General features: G+C 43.5%; 1 protein-coding gene across 3 annotated transcripts in view; it reads left to right on the top strand.

The window, feature by feature from the left end:
* Positions 1-8,330: 8,330 nt before the first annotated feature.
* Positions 8,331-16,795, top strand: part of HYDIN (HYDIN axonemal central pair apparatus protein) — a 133,865-nt gene continuing 125,400 nt past the window's right edge. The window contains exons 1-5 of one of the 3 annotated variants that reach the window (XM_081016868.1): positions 8,353-8,474; positions 10,225-10,311; positions 11,846-11,988; positions 13,653-13,778; positions 14,948-15,067. In XM_081016868.1, the coding sequence (XP_080872994.1) occupies positions 11,869-11,988; positions 13,653-13,778; positions 14,948-15,067 (366 nt within the window). In that variant the 5' untranslated portion in view covers positions 8,353-8,474; positions 10,225-10,311; positions 11,846-11,868. Of the gene's footprint in view, positions 8,475-10,224; positions 10,312-11,845; positions 11,989-13,652; positions 13,779-14,947; positions 15,068-16,795 lie in introns of all 3 variants that reach the window. The other 2 variants (XM_081016867.1, XM_081016869.1) reach the window with 2 other exon arrangements.

Consider the following 16,795-nt stretch of genomic DNA (forward strand, 5'->3'; position numbering starts at 1 on the left):
AGTATCCAAAGGATGTTGACCTTAGTCTAGTCAATGAACTTTGCATTTCCACCTGTATGTCAAACTAGGTCACGATGAAAAAGAAAATTTCAGCCACCAAGATATGTATCAAATAACATCCCAGGAGAAAATTCAAACAGCTTTTGCAAATGTGGAAACAATTTTCAGATTGTTCCTGAGTTTAATGGTTACAAACTGTACTAGCGAAAGATCATGTTCTAGACTAAAAAGGATAAAGAATGATCTACGGTCAACAATGTCCCAGGGTTCTGGGATGGTTGTGCAAGGTCTCTGAGAGGCTCTCATGAGATCTTGGACAGCCTTGGCCTTGCAAGATCTCAAGAGAACAGAGGGGTTGGTTTGGAGAAGGTCATTCTGATTTTGCACAATTTTGCCTTTATGCACAACCAATAGGACCATAACCCTCGTGTCAATTGCAATCACCCTGTATTTGATGATGTTGATGATGATGATAGGCAAAGTTTTCTATACTGCCTACATTAATACTGCTGTGTAGGAACAACATAAAATCAACAGTAATATTACGTTAATGAAACAATCCAGAATACATGCATCACCAGAGCACAGGTGAGCAGCACCAATGCAGCTCTCTCAGCACAGGTGTGGTGTGAGATGCTGTCCCCTTTCAGCCCCCGCAGCCATGTTCCCGCTGCTGCATTCTGTCCTAGCTGGGCTACCAGGTCAGTTCAAGGGACTGTCCCTCATAGAGTGCATTGCAGTAACCCAAGCTTGGAGGAATGTCCGGTTCCTGGAAAGGGCAGACAAGCTTTTATGCGAAGAAGAAACCATTATTCCTGGCAACTGCAAGAGGGTGGGTGTTCGAATAAAAACAAAGACTAAAAATCTTGCCTTTGTTAATGTTTTTAAATGATGCCATGCAGAAGAATTTGTTCTAAGGTCACTCACACAGACCTGCTTACTGAGAATTCATCCTGATTTGTTTGCACAAAGTTTGTGAGGATGACCTCAACTGTTGAACATCAATTCTGATTTGTTTGCCGGGAGGTTATATGGTGTTGCATCAAGCAATTGTTATCTCTCAACTTTGCAGTGCATTTCCCCATCACTCTGCTTATTGCAAAAAGTCTTTTTTTGGGGGGGGGGGATGGGTTGTTTGTGGAAGAACACCAAACCAACTTTAACTGACAATCTGAATTTGCCTGTAAGTGATTGAATCCACTGGCAACCACCTGGAAGCACCACAAGTATTGTGAGAGATGGCTTCAAAAGTGCATTTTCCTCCTGCTTTCCAGGTGGCTGGGGGCAACAGTGGTGGTGGGGAGATGAGCCTATCTTCTGGGTTGTGGGGAGGTGAGCAAATAAAGGAGTGAGTAACTTTTAGCATATCTCCCAGCTTAATACTCCCAGAAAGCGTCTGGTGTTCCTTTGTTTAACTTTGAATTTATAAGTGATTGGGGAAGATGGCAAAGATTTACAGGAAAAGGAGACAGTAATCCATGGATTTGGTAAGTATTACAGCTTCTCAAACTCTCTCTCTCTCTCTCTCTCTCTCTCTCACACACACACGCACACACCATTGCTTGTGTTAACATGCCTTGCCAAATTAATAGAAGGGATGTTCCATTCTTCCCTCACAAGGCCGAAATAGGGCTTCCCTCCTCAGGTGCAGGCTACCTTTCTTATAGCAAAAGCTGGATGTTAGCGGTACTTTGTAACTGTTACTCAGCTCTGCCTCCATCCTTAGGGGGAAATACAGGTTTTCTTTGTAGGTGGCAGATAGGAATAAAGAGAAACCAGATGGTCCTCTTTATTAACAAAGCTGTGGTGAATTTTAGGTGGGGTGCAAAGGGGCGAAAAAGGCAATAGAGGCAATAGAAGCTACACTGGATAGCTTTACCTAGTAGAGGGAAAGAATAAAGTCCCACTGGCAGATGGTACATGCAGTAGCGGCCTGTTAGGTGGCACATGGGGCACTGTTGCTCTCCTGGCTTCCCAACACAAGAGGTCGCTAGCACTTAGCAAGAGGGAGAGGGGAGCGAGCGAGCGAGTGAGATGCAGAGAGTATGGCACAGTGCTGCATATGGTGATGGAGCCAATCTGACACTCCCACCATCTTGTGCCACACTGCATCATACTCTCTGCACCTTTCCCCTTTCGGTAAGTGCCAGGGGCCCTTTGTGTTGGGAATCTGGGAGAGCAACAGTGCCCTACCCACACCACCTCACCCGCAAATACTGGGTGCAAGATCCTCTTCCTCAAGTTTTGGATCCTGCTGTTGTATGGCTAATGTCCAGCTAATGTGCTTCACAGAACTGTTCTCTCTTTTTAAAACCCCACCTAGAAGATGGTCCCATTTCAGGAGAAGAGAGTGAGGTTTCCATAGAGGTTTCCTGCAGTGCCAGTTATCGTTTGGATTGTTTGCAAAATCTGCTTTCTGACATTTCCTGCCACTTACAAAATATCCAGACCCTAAGCAAGATCTTCCTTCTTTTCCATCACCTGCTCTGACAACTGCTCTCATCTGGAGGGAAAGTGCATTGCCATGGATACCAGAGGGAAAAGAAGGCAGGTTCCAAAAGAAAATGTTTGTCAGACATAAATGGTTAATTAAAGATTAAAGGAACACTGAATGGTTCTAGAGTGCTCAGGGGTGGAAAGAAAGAGCTCTCTGTCTCCTGGGGTGAACACTGAATAGCCGCTCAGGCTGTACAGGTAGCACTAAGTGTCTCTGTGTGGCACACTTCGATGGAGTTGTTTGTTGGGGGGGGCGGAATACAGGAGGGACTAGGTCTGATGTAGCTTAGTGGTGCCACCTAGAGTGTCTGGGATTCTTACGCCTGAAGTTAACCTTGAATGGACAGCTATTTACTATAATGTACAGTCTCTGAATAAATATCTTCCAGCTGAGCTCTTCAAAACAGTGGATCAACTGGTCTCAGCTGGGCAGACCTTTTGAAATGTATGCTCAGAGTGATCAGGGAGCTGGAACTAACCTCTCAGTATCAGAGATGGAGCAGATTTCATGATTAGGCCGAATGGCCCATCTCAGAATAGAGCTGTCACTAAAACTTTCCCCATTGTGCTAAAATAGTATGGCTCAGCTACATGTTTGTGTTCTAATGCTAGTTCCCAAGGTTCTGCCAAAAAAGCAGAAGAAAGTTACGGGTTTTGAGAACATAAAACTTTCCTCTTTGTTTATATTTTTTCCTAGAGCTGGGGTAGAGGAAAGGGTCCTGAGGGAAAGGGATTCAGAAACTCCCTCCTACAGATGACAGTGCAAGCTTCTCTTCTCAGGCTGATAGCAGGGATGGCGAGCGGTGATGATTTTTGGTGGGACAGATGCACAGGAGGAAAGTATTAAACCACTTGCCATAAGCTAGAGTCCGCCTCCTCCTGCAAGACACTATTCTTAAAGTGGGGAAAGAGCCACATGAAACCCATCCCTGCATTTCGCCTCTCCTCTGTTTTGGGTCTCAGATACAGTATTGCCTGAAGTCAGAAAGATAGACAGGTGCATTCTTTGCTCTGAGAGCTTCAAATGATAGCTAGGAAGAGGGGGAAAGGAGGGAGGCCTTTGCAAGCAGCTGAATGTCTATATTAATTATTAAGGGAATGATATGGCTGCATGGATATAAATATTTCACTCTTTCCAGTTCAGTGCCTTTCTGACAGGGCAGCGATGATCTAAAGGAAGAAGTGAGGCCTTTTAACATTATTACCATCATCATTATAGTATTACATTTATATTCCATCTCTTCTCCAACGAGCTTGAGGTGGGGTGCACACTTCTCTCCTCCTCCATTTTATCCTCACAACAACCCTGTGAAGTAGGTTAGGCTGAGAGATAGTGACTGGCCCAAGGTCACTCACAGGCATTCATGGTTGAGTGGGGATTTGAACCCTGTTCTCCCAGGTCCTAGCTGGACACTCTAACCACTGTACTGCACTGGCTCTCAAAGTGGTCTCTTCAGTTCACTGGTCTGTTTTACAGTGAAAACACCAGGATAACAAGCTCCAGGAAGGAGGAGCTGCTCCATTGAATCATGGAGGCAGAAAGTTCCACCTGCCTGCATTGTATCCGGAGGGCAGGACACCTGCTCCCCAGTTCCCTGGTCAGCCCTCAGAGCAAGTTCCCATTGGAGCTTGCCAGGCAGAGAGATGGCTCAAGAAGGGTGTCAGGCTACACCCCTGAGGGAAAGCAGAGCCAATATCACATACGGTACCTAGAACTAAAATGATTTCGATTATGTAGAATAATAATAATAATAATAATAATAATAATAATAATAATAATGTCTTAATATCTGTTTAGCTAGTTGGGACACTGCTTTATACATATTAATTTTATTGTTATTAATTTATTTTTTAATTCCTAAAATTTATACACTTGATAGTAAAATCTTTTTTACTTTATGGTAAAAAAAACCCAAAGCATTTTACAAAAAGTTTTTTTAAAAAATGAATAAAAAAAATGAAAGACCACTCTTTTTTCTCCCCTGGAAAGATTAAAAATCCAGAAGTAAACAATTGAAAAGGCTATAAACTGTCCATTTGCTATCCGGGAACTAAACTGGTCTTTGTTAATTTTTCCCAAACATATTTCCTCTTATAATCCAAAACGAGTTAGGGAACATTTTCTTTAAACATGCTGAAAGTTCAGCCAAGTGTCCATGAGTTATTGTGGACCTGCTCTGACTGTGCTTATGTAAGTCGGCAATGGGAGAAGTCTATGGGAGTCCACACTGTTGCATTGGAAACATGAAGAAGGATTAGCCATAGTGCTGCCTGCTGTAGTACTCGTTTTACTTCACTATGCTCCACTGTATATATTTTTCCATAAAATAAATATTACAAAGACATGGGAGTGTTTAACTAAGTCTATTCAGAGCAGCCCCATTGAAATTAAGGAACCTAAGCTACTGATGTCTATTAACTTCAGCTGGTCTACTCTGAGTAGAAATAGCATTGTATACCATCTCTTAAGTCTCCTATGTCCTCCCATCCAAAGGAAATGAAAGCCTTTAATGCTGCCCTGGAATTCTCGCTGCTCGGATAAGTGGGGAAGCACTTAACAATGCATTTTTGCTCATCTTTTATTAGCAAAGACATTCACTCTTTGAGAAAAGCATGTGGATTTGGGTCACTATCTGGTAAGGTTTGGTTTCACGAAACAAAAATTATTTTAGACAGCCTGGGGCAAACACAGTTTTGCTCTAAAAGGTTGCTTGACAGCTCCAGAATGGTTTCTATCATGCTAGGTGGGAGTTGAGTCTGAGAATACACTCTGCCATCCAACTTTTTGTTTTATTATATATTTTGTGCTTTCATTTTGTTGCATGGTGTAATCTCAAAGCTGTGAACATGTACATTCTTTAGTGACAGGGTTGGCCACAACAACTATGGGCTCAAGAGGTAGACCAAAGAGCAGCTGTAACCATTGTTATGTGTTGTGCCATATTTGTACCAATTTCCCAAAAATTTCAGTGCAAAACAGGATGGCAGGTCAAATGCACAATGTACAAATGATACAGACAAGGCCAAAGTTATATGTGGCTAGCTGTGATAGACAGTATATCCTGAAACATTCATCAGATAATGCTTTCACGTATAACCTGTTCAGCATAAGTGAAGCTGGTATAATTACCACTGCAACACCCAAAAGCGTTTCCATACATTGATCTCAGTAGGAGCAGTTGACCTAGGAGGCATTTTGACCTTGGCAACATTACTTCCAGAGCTGACCAGTGACATAAAGACCAGCGGCCTGACATGCAGGGGTAATGGCACTCCTGCGTTTAGCCCACAGTTCATATTGTGATCCAGGAAGCTTGATCTGACTAAACAGGGTGCACAAAGACAATGTTCTTGCTCTTGTAACTCTAAAATGCTTACTGTGAACTCTGTCAGTGACCTACTATGTAATATCATTTCCTGGGAGCAGATTGCATATCCCTTGTGCCACACAGAAATGCTCCAGACTGGAGAACCTGAAACCGTGTTTGTAAACCATCACCTTAACAACATTTGCAAATACGAAGGAGTGGAAAGCCAATACACTGGAGCAAGAACCTTAAGCCTGGTGAAATATTCAAGTTAAGCCACAAGGACCTAGGTTAGAATAATCATTCCTGGGACTCAAAACTGTTATTTTATCCCCCGTTACAACTGTTGTTGTTGCTGCTGCTACTACTAATCTTAATAATGCAGTCAATGAACATTGCAAGAGTAGAGCATCTTTTGCATGCAAAAAGTCCCAGGTTTAATCCCTGGTATCTCCATGTAGGGCTGACAGAGACCCCTGTCTGAAAGCCTAGCGAGCTGCTGCCAGTCAGTGTAGACTATACTGAGCTAGATGAGTGACACCCAAGTCCCCACCTCTCTCTTTCTCTCTCCCGAGACACAAAAACATTGTTGGCTCCTATGTTTTCCCAAAAGTTGAAAATGTTATCCTTGATGTTGCTAGACTAAAATATTCTCACCTTAATCTCTTTACTTTTTCATTCGAACACCGTTTTTTAAATCACTGTGCTCAGTGTGAGATTTTTACCATGGAATTAATAGTATGCTGCTAATGCTACTCTAGTCAGATAAGGAAGAGGTCAATTTGCTTGTCTGCTACTGAACCAAAGTCACAAATGAAGTGTGGTAGTGTTGAGAAGTGCCTGGCGTGCTCTGGTCCATGGGGTCACAAAGAGTCAGACACGACTAAACAACTAAACAACAAGTGTTGAGAAGTTATTCGTTCCTTCTGCCAAGATTGTCTAGGCGTGCATGCACTTTCTGTCTCTGTCTCTGTCTCTCTCTCACACACAGCCATAAAGTACATTCATTGTCTTCTGCAGATTTTTTTTTTTTTTTTTTTTGGGTCAGTGTACAGACATTGTTGTCTTTATATTGTTGGTAAATTATTTGGTGTTCTGAAAGCACCTTTTGGTAGAATGGTTATAAGCCATATTACATTTTTACAACACAATCTGAAGCCCCCGTTGCCTTGTGTGAAAACTGAGAACACCTTCTCAGGGACCCTCCTATTGTGGAGAGTACTATGATGTTGTTGGGCTGCGTATGTGTAGCCCCTCCTCCCCATTGCTTTGGAGATTAGCCTGAGTCATTTGGCAGGGGTGGACTTTGGTAATCTTTCATAATATGGTGCCCTGTGCAAGATCAAAATTTGGTACACCAAAATGGATCTTCTCTATTATGGATCTTCTCAGGCCTCAGACAAGCTCTGCACAGGCCTGTGAATTCCTGAATACTGCATTACAGTATAGAGATCAGTTCAACCTCCTCTCTGTAGCAAAATGACAGTAGAAGAAGAAGAGTTTGGATTTGATATCCCGCCTTTCACTCCCTTTAAGGAGTCTCAAAGCGGCTAACAATCTCCTTTTCCCTTCCTCCCCCACAACAAACACTCTGTGAGGTGAGTGGGGCTGAGAGACTTCAAAGAAGTATGACTGGCCCAAGGTCACCCAGCAGCTGCATGTGGAGGAGCGGAGACGCGAACCCGGTTCCCCAGATTACGAGACTACCGCTCTTAACCACTACACCACACTGGCTCTCAAGGAAATTTCAGTTGTGGTACTTCTTTGTTTCTCTTTATGCTCCACAGGCTCCAAGTGTCTCTGAAAGGATCTGACAGCCTTATTAGAGGATCTGATGGCCTCAATACACTATCCAAAACCCACAATCTACCTTTATAGGACCCTATTGGGTAGTGGGAAATTTGATGTGAAAGCCTCTAGAGAGGACTAGAACAGAGAGTTTGACTGGCCATTACACTTGAGACAATGGCAGACTGTGTTGGCCTCCAGAAGGTTTTGCTCACAGGCTGCTCCTAATCCAGCAAAAACTTGTATTTCTGGCATATTGGACTCATCATCACCTTTGTCAGAAATGTCTTTCACCTATAGATACCTTCTAGTGCTGCAGTACACCAGGGGCAGCATTGAGGTAGGTTGTGGGAGGGGGAATTAGTTTGCATCCTCACCAGTACAATGTATTTTATTTTATTTTAGTTTAGTTTATTTTGTTCTTTCCTTTTAGCCACTGCCAAAACTGGCGAGGTCACCCTTGTAGCACACTATGCTGGATTGGTGTGGAGAGCAGGGAAATCACAGTGTCTTTGCAGGCTTGCTGTGGCCCAACTTCCCCAATCAATACTGGTATCCTTGTCGGAGCAAGAACAACAAATAACAGTTCAAAAAGAAATTAGAAACCCCAGCTAGTCCAATGTTGCTTTAAGGCGCTTCTAGTCTTCCTCCTCTCACTCCCTGGGGCTAATGGCTAAGGCTTGCCTGCCAGCCAGCAGTTGCCATGGCGCTGGAAGGCCTGCAGCCTTCTGTGTATGCGCCCTGCCAGAGGGAAGGCCCTGTTGCTATGGGAACCAGAGTAACAGCCACAGGCCGGCAGGGAGAAAGAAGGCCTAGAAGTTGTGGAGCTGCTCTGGAGGCAGCAGCAGCAGTCGTAGCAGCAGTAGCAGGAGGACCAGGCAAGTAAGTGCTCAGCCAGCCTTTGTCTGCTCTCTTGGTCTGGAATGGCTGAGGATGGGCTGCTGGGCCCTGGGGCACCTGCTCAACGTCCTTGGAGACCTCCTTGCTCATGTCCTTGCTTGGACTGGTACCTGGCATTTGCACTCAAGGAACTTGTGGTGTGGGGAGAGGGTTGATTAGGCCCAGCCTTTGAATGCATGCATGGGGCAGGGACGAAAAGCCTCAGTGTTACAGGGAAGGGCCACAGTGAGGGGTGGCCTACTGGGCTCTAGGAAGTAGCGATGGAGGAGGCAGCTGCCTCGGAAAGATGGGGTAGCATCACGAGAGGGTGTGCTTTGCATGCAGTAGATCCCACGTCCCCACAGCATCTGCAGGTAGGGCTAGCAATGGCCCCTGCCTGAAACCCTGCAGAGCCCGGCTGCCAGTAAGTAGAGATTGCAGAGCTAGATAGACCCAACGGTTTGACTCGGTATAAGGCAGCTTCCTATGTTCTTATGAGAAACCAATTGCTCACTAAGGTGCTAGCACGCTTTTGAATCCAGACAGGTTGTTATAGGGAGTTATTCTGGATTTGAAAGCACAAGGCTATAAGCTATTATTTATTAAGAATACCTGTAGACTGCTCTTTAGCCTCACACAGGGCATAGTTGAACTATGGAACTCCCTTCCACAGGAGGCAGTGATGGCCACCAATTTGGATGGCTTAAGAATCATAGAATCGTAGAATTTAGAGTTGGAAGGGGCTCAAGGGTCATCTAGTCCAACCCCCTGCAATGCCGGAAACTTGCCCAACATGGGACTCAACATGGGGCTATGAATGGCTACTAGCTATGATGGTTATGCTCTACCTCCATAGTCAGAGGCATTAATGCTTCTGAAGCCCAGTTGCTGGAAACCACAGATGGGGAAAGGACTCTTGTGCTCAGGTCCTACTTGCAAGCTTCACAGGCAACTGTGAGAACAGAATGCTGGACTGGATGGACCATTAGCTCATCCAGTTCTTATGTATATGTTACAAGAGACTTTCAAAGCAGCTTACAGAAGTTTCCCAGAATAAATCATATTCAGGTTTAATATCAGGAGCAAAAATTACATGGTGTCCCTCTGGTGCTAAGTGTTCTGCCTGCCTCCTCCTCTCTGCTGCACTTTTGCTCCTTATCTATTGTGCAACAGCCCTGAGGCACACAAGGGAGCAGGGCTGTGTAGCTGGATCTCACTCAGGCCATGAAGGAGGCAGGTCTTCTTATAGCTTCTTAAGTGCCTCTAGGTTGGAGTTCATTTATCTCCACCCTACCTCCCTGTGTCTCATTTCTGAGCCTTCTACCATATAAAGAGGCTGGGGACAGAGGAGATGTAAGCACTGATACCTTCATGTTGAAAGATTTGAAATGGAAGCAGAACATGAAAGGAGAGATCTGTTGGAGCTGGGATGCACATTTCAGGGTCACACGCAGTTGAACATCTGTATTATTGCATATAGCAGGAGGCAAAGGTGCTACAGTGGAATATTGCTACCAATGCCTTTTTGAAATGCCATCTGCTATGCTTTCAAGTTCCTATAGAGCCCTCAGATAGATCACAGTGTTTCAGTTCTTACTGACAGGAAAGAGAAAGTGTCAAAAGCAGGCAGGTAAGAAGCTTGCTGTTTGCCTTTTAAATTGTCAGCTGCCATAGATAACCATATGCCTTCCTCCCAAATGAGCCTACTCACTAAAAATAGCATTTCTTTTCCTATGTATTTTTTATTATGTAGTTATATCCCATCCTTCCTGAAATGAGCTTAGAGTGGCCTACACAGTTCTCTACTCCCTCCTCCCTGCCCTTACAACAACCCTATCAGGTTGGTTAAGCTGAGAGATAACGATTGGCCCAAGGTCACTTAGTGAGCTTCATAGCTTAAGGGGGTTGTGAACTCAGGACTTCCCAGTCCTGCTCTGAATTCACTTTCAACCATGCCAACTTCAACTGGATTCTTCTCCAGGGCTCCATTTACCGGTAGTTGTCTTTAAAGGGGCCTCCCCACACTGTAATTTGCAAGTGTGCTTTGGAATCTGTGCTTCCAGAAATATAATATTTAAGATTATGCAGTGAATAATAAGCAATTTTTTACATAGTGTAAAGTATTTCCAGTCTGTGTTTGATAATTTGTAGGGGGGGAAATATGAAGACAGGACAGTAGATTCTTATATATTGGCCATTGAGATGAAATTGGTTACATTATCTGTACAAGGGCAGCAAATAACTCATGGAAGCCAGTTTTTCGTAGCAGATTACTGTACAGATACTTCCAGGCGGAATATTTCTCAGGAGTTTGGCATGCTGATTCAGTGCACCAATAGTAATGATGATGAGTGAGCTTCCCCAGCTTGCCTTGGATTGCTCTCCCCCCCCCCCAGCTTTCTAGGAGAAAGCTTAAAAAAACCAGAGATCACTCCGTTTCAAGCCTGCCCGCTCCCTGTTCCAACAAGCATCTTTTTGAACAACCTTGAGGATGTACTTAGTTCCTGCTTGGGTGCAGTGAACTTGTTTTCTAGGCTTTTTGGTTTATTCATTGAATTGGGAGGCCTAGAAAACTGTAACTCCTATGAATTGTGGCAGGAAATTACAGTCCAGCTAAGGAGAGGTCCACAAGACCTTTCCAGTAAGCCTTCCTTGCCATTAAGAGCTCAGTTAAGAGCCCATGATCCCTTTCAAGTAAGATGCTCCTACATTCAGATAGAAACTTGCAAGGGTGGTGCATTGTCTGCTGCATCTTCAAACAACCAGGTTCTGTTCTGATCCAAATAAACAGTCCTGGCCATTAGCAGATAGCAAGGTGGGACTGGGCGGGTCATCTGACCTCCCTCCAATGAAGTTGCCACTGCATACCAGGATGAAGAGGGAGATGGGAGCAGTGACGACAAGGTCAGCGTGATGCTAATGTGCTGGTAGAACCGTTCTGACACTCCTACTAGCACATTTGCACAGCACCAACCTTGTGGTCTCCCCTCTCTATCTCAGTATGCAGCAGCGACTCAGCTGGAGTGAGAGATGCAGCCACACCGTGTCATCTGCTAATTGGAAAGGGGGGCTCAAGGCACCCGTTACACATCACACAAAAAAGGGAGTGATAACTGGGTAATGGAAGGCTGACAATTCTCTTGTTATTGGAATACAGACAAACAAAAATCCATGTAAATGAGAATATCAGATCTTGAGACTGCTTCTCTACTAATTTTCACTTTGAGTTTCATATTGATATATTTTTGAAGGGAAATAATTGGCAGCCATTCTCAGTTCAGTGATAGTCAGGACTGAAACTCAAGCAGAATTGTGAATTCCTGGAGACTTTTTTCTCACTGTTTAAACCAAGTTTGTTGTTGTTCTTATTCCAGAGGTTCTGACAGATTAATCAAAGATGCTAACAGACCGAGTCCAGAAATCCTTGGGTCCCCACAAGTTCTCAGAAGAATTTCAAAGCAAGGTGGTGGTACCTCACATCCCAAAACTGGTCAAAGAAGAAAAGAAGCATGCCCCAGTATGTTTGCTTGCGCTCAGCTGATCTAATACCTGGCCAAGTCATTGAATCTGCCTTTGTGATAATGACTCCTGAACACCTTTTATTTTGTCATGCCTTAGAGCTTATCCACATTTACCTTTCCTCCATGCTTTCCAGGCATGGTGAACACTTTAAAGCACCGTGTTCAGACACCCCCCTTTTTCTCTCTGGAGCTTTCCCCTCAAAAAACTGCTCTTTAAACCTGAATTGGAGCAAATGGCAATCCGTGGAAAATCCACATTGCCATTTGTTGTGCTTCGGCTTTTAAGACTGGGCTCTTGCACAGAAAGCTCAGGGGGTGGGGAAGTCCTTGAACATTGAGCTTTAAAGTGCGCAACATGCTCGGAAAAAGCAGGACAAAAAGTAAGTCTGAATAAACCCTTAATGTGAGACAGTAAGCAAAAGACAGTGCATTTTAAATACAATGTCCATTTTAGATCAGGATGGACAGAAAGTAGATGAGCATCTTCTGGGTGAGTTTGCAGTAGACTGGCAAGGAGGGCTTCTAACTTCCAGCTGTTTAGTGCTAGGAGAGAAAAAAATGTCTCTTCCTGCCCTGCCCCCCAAATTAGACTGATTGCAGAAATAGTCTGAGGTGACCAGGAGTGCATTTCTGTGCATAACAACTGTGGGCTCAGTTTACTTCTAGTGTTCAAAATTAATTCCTGGGCTCAAAATTGTTTCTTTCTAAGACTATGACGTTTGCACCAGGCTGGTAGATCTCAGGGTTCTAGTAGAATAAGAACAGCAGATCCTGCAATCTGGACATCTGTCCACTCCTGTTTTTGGTGATGTTTAGGCTTTATGTTCTAAAAACAGAAAAACCTGTCACTGATTAAAATACCCCTTAGTGTGTACTGAAGACCAGAAGGAGACTCATTGAGGCGGAGAGAGACAATGATTCACCAGTATATGATGGATTGTGTGTGTGTGTTGTTAAGTCTATAAGTTTGAGGAAGAGAGCTTCCGCTGGTTCCCTTTGCTTGTTCTTTTGCTCCCTACATAGGAGCAAGAAGACAAGGTTATCAACACTTGTCAAAACCACTTGTAGTAAAGAGGCATGGCAGAAGTCAATAGGAAGGGAGTTCCGCAGTTTTGGGGTAATCACTGAGACAAAGATGCACACAGTTTGATAAATTATTATTATATAATTGCTGTCCCACTTTCCTTATTAGTTTGTGAGACACAAAGTGGAAAACGAGCTTATGCTTTTCAAATATTCCCACCCTGTCTCTGGCTGCAACTCTTAGCCAGTTTATTTGTCATTCTGTACATGAGCCTAAGTCTTTTATTGTGCCCCTCGCCCTTTAAGCATCTAGAGAAATTAGCTCTACCAAAATCCCACAATCTCTCTCTAAAATAGCAATGGAATTTAATTACTTTGTGCCTTAACTGCTGACTTTGTTCAGCACAAGAGAGAAACCATGCAGACATCTGAAAATCTTGCAAGCAGGTGCCATTTCCAGCAAGAGTTCCTTTAAGATAGGTTGAATGGAAGTCCTGCATCCTGAATTTTAAATGTTTCAGCAGGAAAATTAATGGAGGTCTAGGATTCAGCAGTGAACACATATTAATCAGAAGTGCTTAACAAGTAAAGCCTTTCTTAACTCAGGCATTTATGTGGTCTTTGTTTTCAACTGCAGTTGACTCCATCTGCCTTCCTGAAAGCAATGACTCTGACGACGGAGCAGATGCTGGCAAACACCCATGAGGTGCGCCGGCCTCGAATTGTGCAGCTTCTGGACATGAGCGAAACCTCACACCAGAAGGTATCTCTTCCACATTCATCCCTATTTATTTGTGACATAACACATTAACATAATTATATACTTGCTGGCTGATGGGAGTTGCAGGCCCAAACATCTGGGGGCACCAAGTTGAGGAATGCTGATCTAGTTGTTCAGCCTGTAGATTTGCAGTCCCAAGAGGGTTCTAGTGCCATCATCCAAAAATGTCTGACCAAAGTTTGCTATGGATGTCCAGTGCCTTTGTTATCTATTTTTAACGCTATATGTTAAAAACTGGTAGTCCACACATTCTTGTACGTTTGATTTAATCTCAGTTGCGCTTGCTCCTTCCAAATAATTGCCACAACCTTCCTATTCGCTACCATCAACAAGACTGGTAGTTCTTTTTTCTCATGTCTCTGACATGATGCTGAAAGAGACCCATGGAATGCCTTTATGTGCTTTCATTAAGAGAGGCAGCCACAACAAACTATGCTTGTTGTGGCCTAGGATAAATATTATGGGCTAGTTTCTTAAATTACTGTCCAATGTATATCTCCAATTACTGTTTATTTAAGGTAATTATTATCATTTACTCCCATAAGTCCTAGAGCTGAATCATGAAAGTGTGCAATCCTATGCACACTTTCCTCTGAAGGCAGCCCTGTTTAGGGAAGTTTTTAATGTTTGAAGTTTTATTCTGTTTTTGGTGTTCTGTTGGGAGCTGCCCAGAGCTGCTGGGGAAACCCAGCCAGCTGGGCAGGGTATAAATATATTATTATTATTATTATTATTATTATTATTATTATTATTATTACTATTATTATTATAGTATTGAACACAGGGTGACTTGGTGCTGAGTGAACATGTGTGGGCTTTGGTTCTGAAGTTGGTAATTTGCCAGCAGCAGCAGACTGATTATATGTTGCCTGGTTAAACAGCCTGGAAGAGACGAACCTATGAAGGCTAAGCAGGAGATAGTGGTACACAACGGCACTGAGGCATAACCAGAGAAAACAGGACTAACCAACCCATGTAATAGGTCTGTTGGAATACTACTAGAATGGCATGCTACACTTTCCTGAATGCCTGAAGTTGTACCTTTCCTTTGGAGCAGGATGGCTCCACTCTGAGTGGCACTGGCCTGTCCTGCTTCCCAGTCCTGCAACTGCCAGGCAGCATTTACATGCATCCCTTTGTGTCTTCTTCAGTTCTCTTCTGTTGATCTGGACCAGTCTCTGTTTCAACCATTCCCGTCAGAAGTGATTTTCCAGAATTATGCCCCTTGTGAGATGTATGAAGTGCCACTAATTCTGAGGAACAATGACAAGGTATGACATGTCAGTGAAACTGTAAAGTAGTTTTGAGGTGGGATGCAGTGAGAGAAAGCACGATGGCTGGAGCATTCTTTCTCTTCTTCCCAGTGAAATAACTCTCCTGGCAAACGTTTCAGTGCCTATGTCCCATTTTAACTTCCTCTTTAGCCATTGTTGTTTGCTATCTAGTTGATCTAAGGACTGAGAGGATGGCCTGGTGAGGCTTTACTGAGGTTTCAATAAAAGTGGTGGCCATTTTGATACCAAAAAAGGTTGCAATGTCATTTATTGTTTCCTATGCCCCTACCATGGTTACTCCAGGCTTACTGCAACTGGGCTCACAATTCACATATCTGTGATCTATGGGTCTTAACAAGAACCAAAGTAAACAAACTGTCGGTGGAAATGATATATTTATCTACAGAGCTGCTTTTTCTTTAAATGCAAAGGATTTAAAGGCAGGATACACCTGTATTTTTGATTGCACGTTTTATTAAATGTTGTGAAGTTAAATGATGTAAGTCCTTTCCAAAAGGGCAACCAGATTCCTTAGTGAAGATTTGTTTTTTTGTGCTCCCTCCGAATGTCATAATCTTTTCAGATCTCATTCTCACAAATATATACTGTACAAGGCTTGCTTGATCTTTCTTATTGATTATGACCATTCTGAGATGGCATAGTCATGAAACTGAAGTCTGCTCAGTGCCTGGGATTCCTAGGAATGCTGCTGTGAGTTCCACCACAGAAGGAAGGAGCTTGTTGAACACTGAAAGTAGAGTAGCCCACAGCTTCTCAACTGGCCATTTTTTCCCTTCATGGCTCAAAGGCTCCTTCATGGCTCCTTCAGGACTGTGATTTCACCAAAAGTCCTGTGCTGCTGCCTGCAGCCTGTGTACTCTTTGCTTAACTGAGCAATCATGATCAGATTACATGCACACTGCATCCCTTATGCTTTGTCCATCAAGTAATAGATTGCCTCCAACTGTCAGAAATGGCTTCCCTGCCCCTCAGCTGCCAGCATCCATTTAGCTAGTTTCCTTCCAGCACTTGGCTTTAAGCTGCTGTTGAAAGGAACAGCTGGCCCTTTAGTGGTTGTTTGTGCAGAGTTTGCCCCAAATTAGCAAAAGTATGACTTACATATTTGTTCTAGTGTTCAATCAGTGTTAAATTTGCTGTCATTTCTAACTTTGCTAAGGAAAGGAATAATGTGTTGAATAATTTGGCATTTAATTATAATGTCATGTAGCATGTTTATGGACTGGTTGAAAAACACATCCACCCATTCTGAAATAAACGCTTTGCCTCTGTTCTGAAATTGTTCCCAAATGTGAGCTGGTGGGGCATTTCACCTAGTCCTGGGAGGGCACTTCAGTGTCAGTCTTTGCTTTCCTGGAAGCTGCTTTCTTGAAGTAAGGTTTTCAAGCTGTGCTGTGTCAATGAAAGGAGGAAAAACCTGATAGGCCAAAAACATTTACATCTCATTTAGAATATGGGGTTGTATCAGTTGTTGTCTTGTCGGTGGCTGCTGACTGTCTTTCCCCCTTAGTGCCACCATAATTATGCTTTTCTTTTTCCAATCCTGCATGGAGAATGTGGGACACCACCACGCTGAGAGCTTCCTCCTGCCATTGGTCCATGTCATGGGCAGGACCCAATGAATTCCCCATTTTCTTTGGGCTGAGAATGGAGCCAGTTTTGATTAAACAAATGCTGCTTAGAGGAGCATTACACTGCACAGATAAC

The sequence above is a fragment of the Podarcis pityusensis genome (genome assembly GCF_964106645.2).
Source record: "Podarcis pityusensis genome assembly, chromosome: 8".
NCBI lineage: Eukaryota > Metazoa > Chordata > Lepidosauria > Squamata > Lacertidae > Podarcis > Podarcis pityusensis.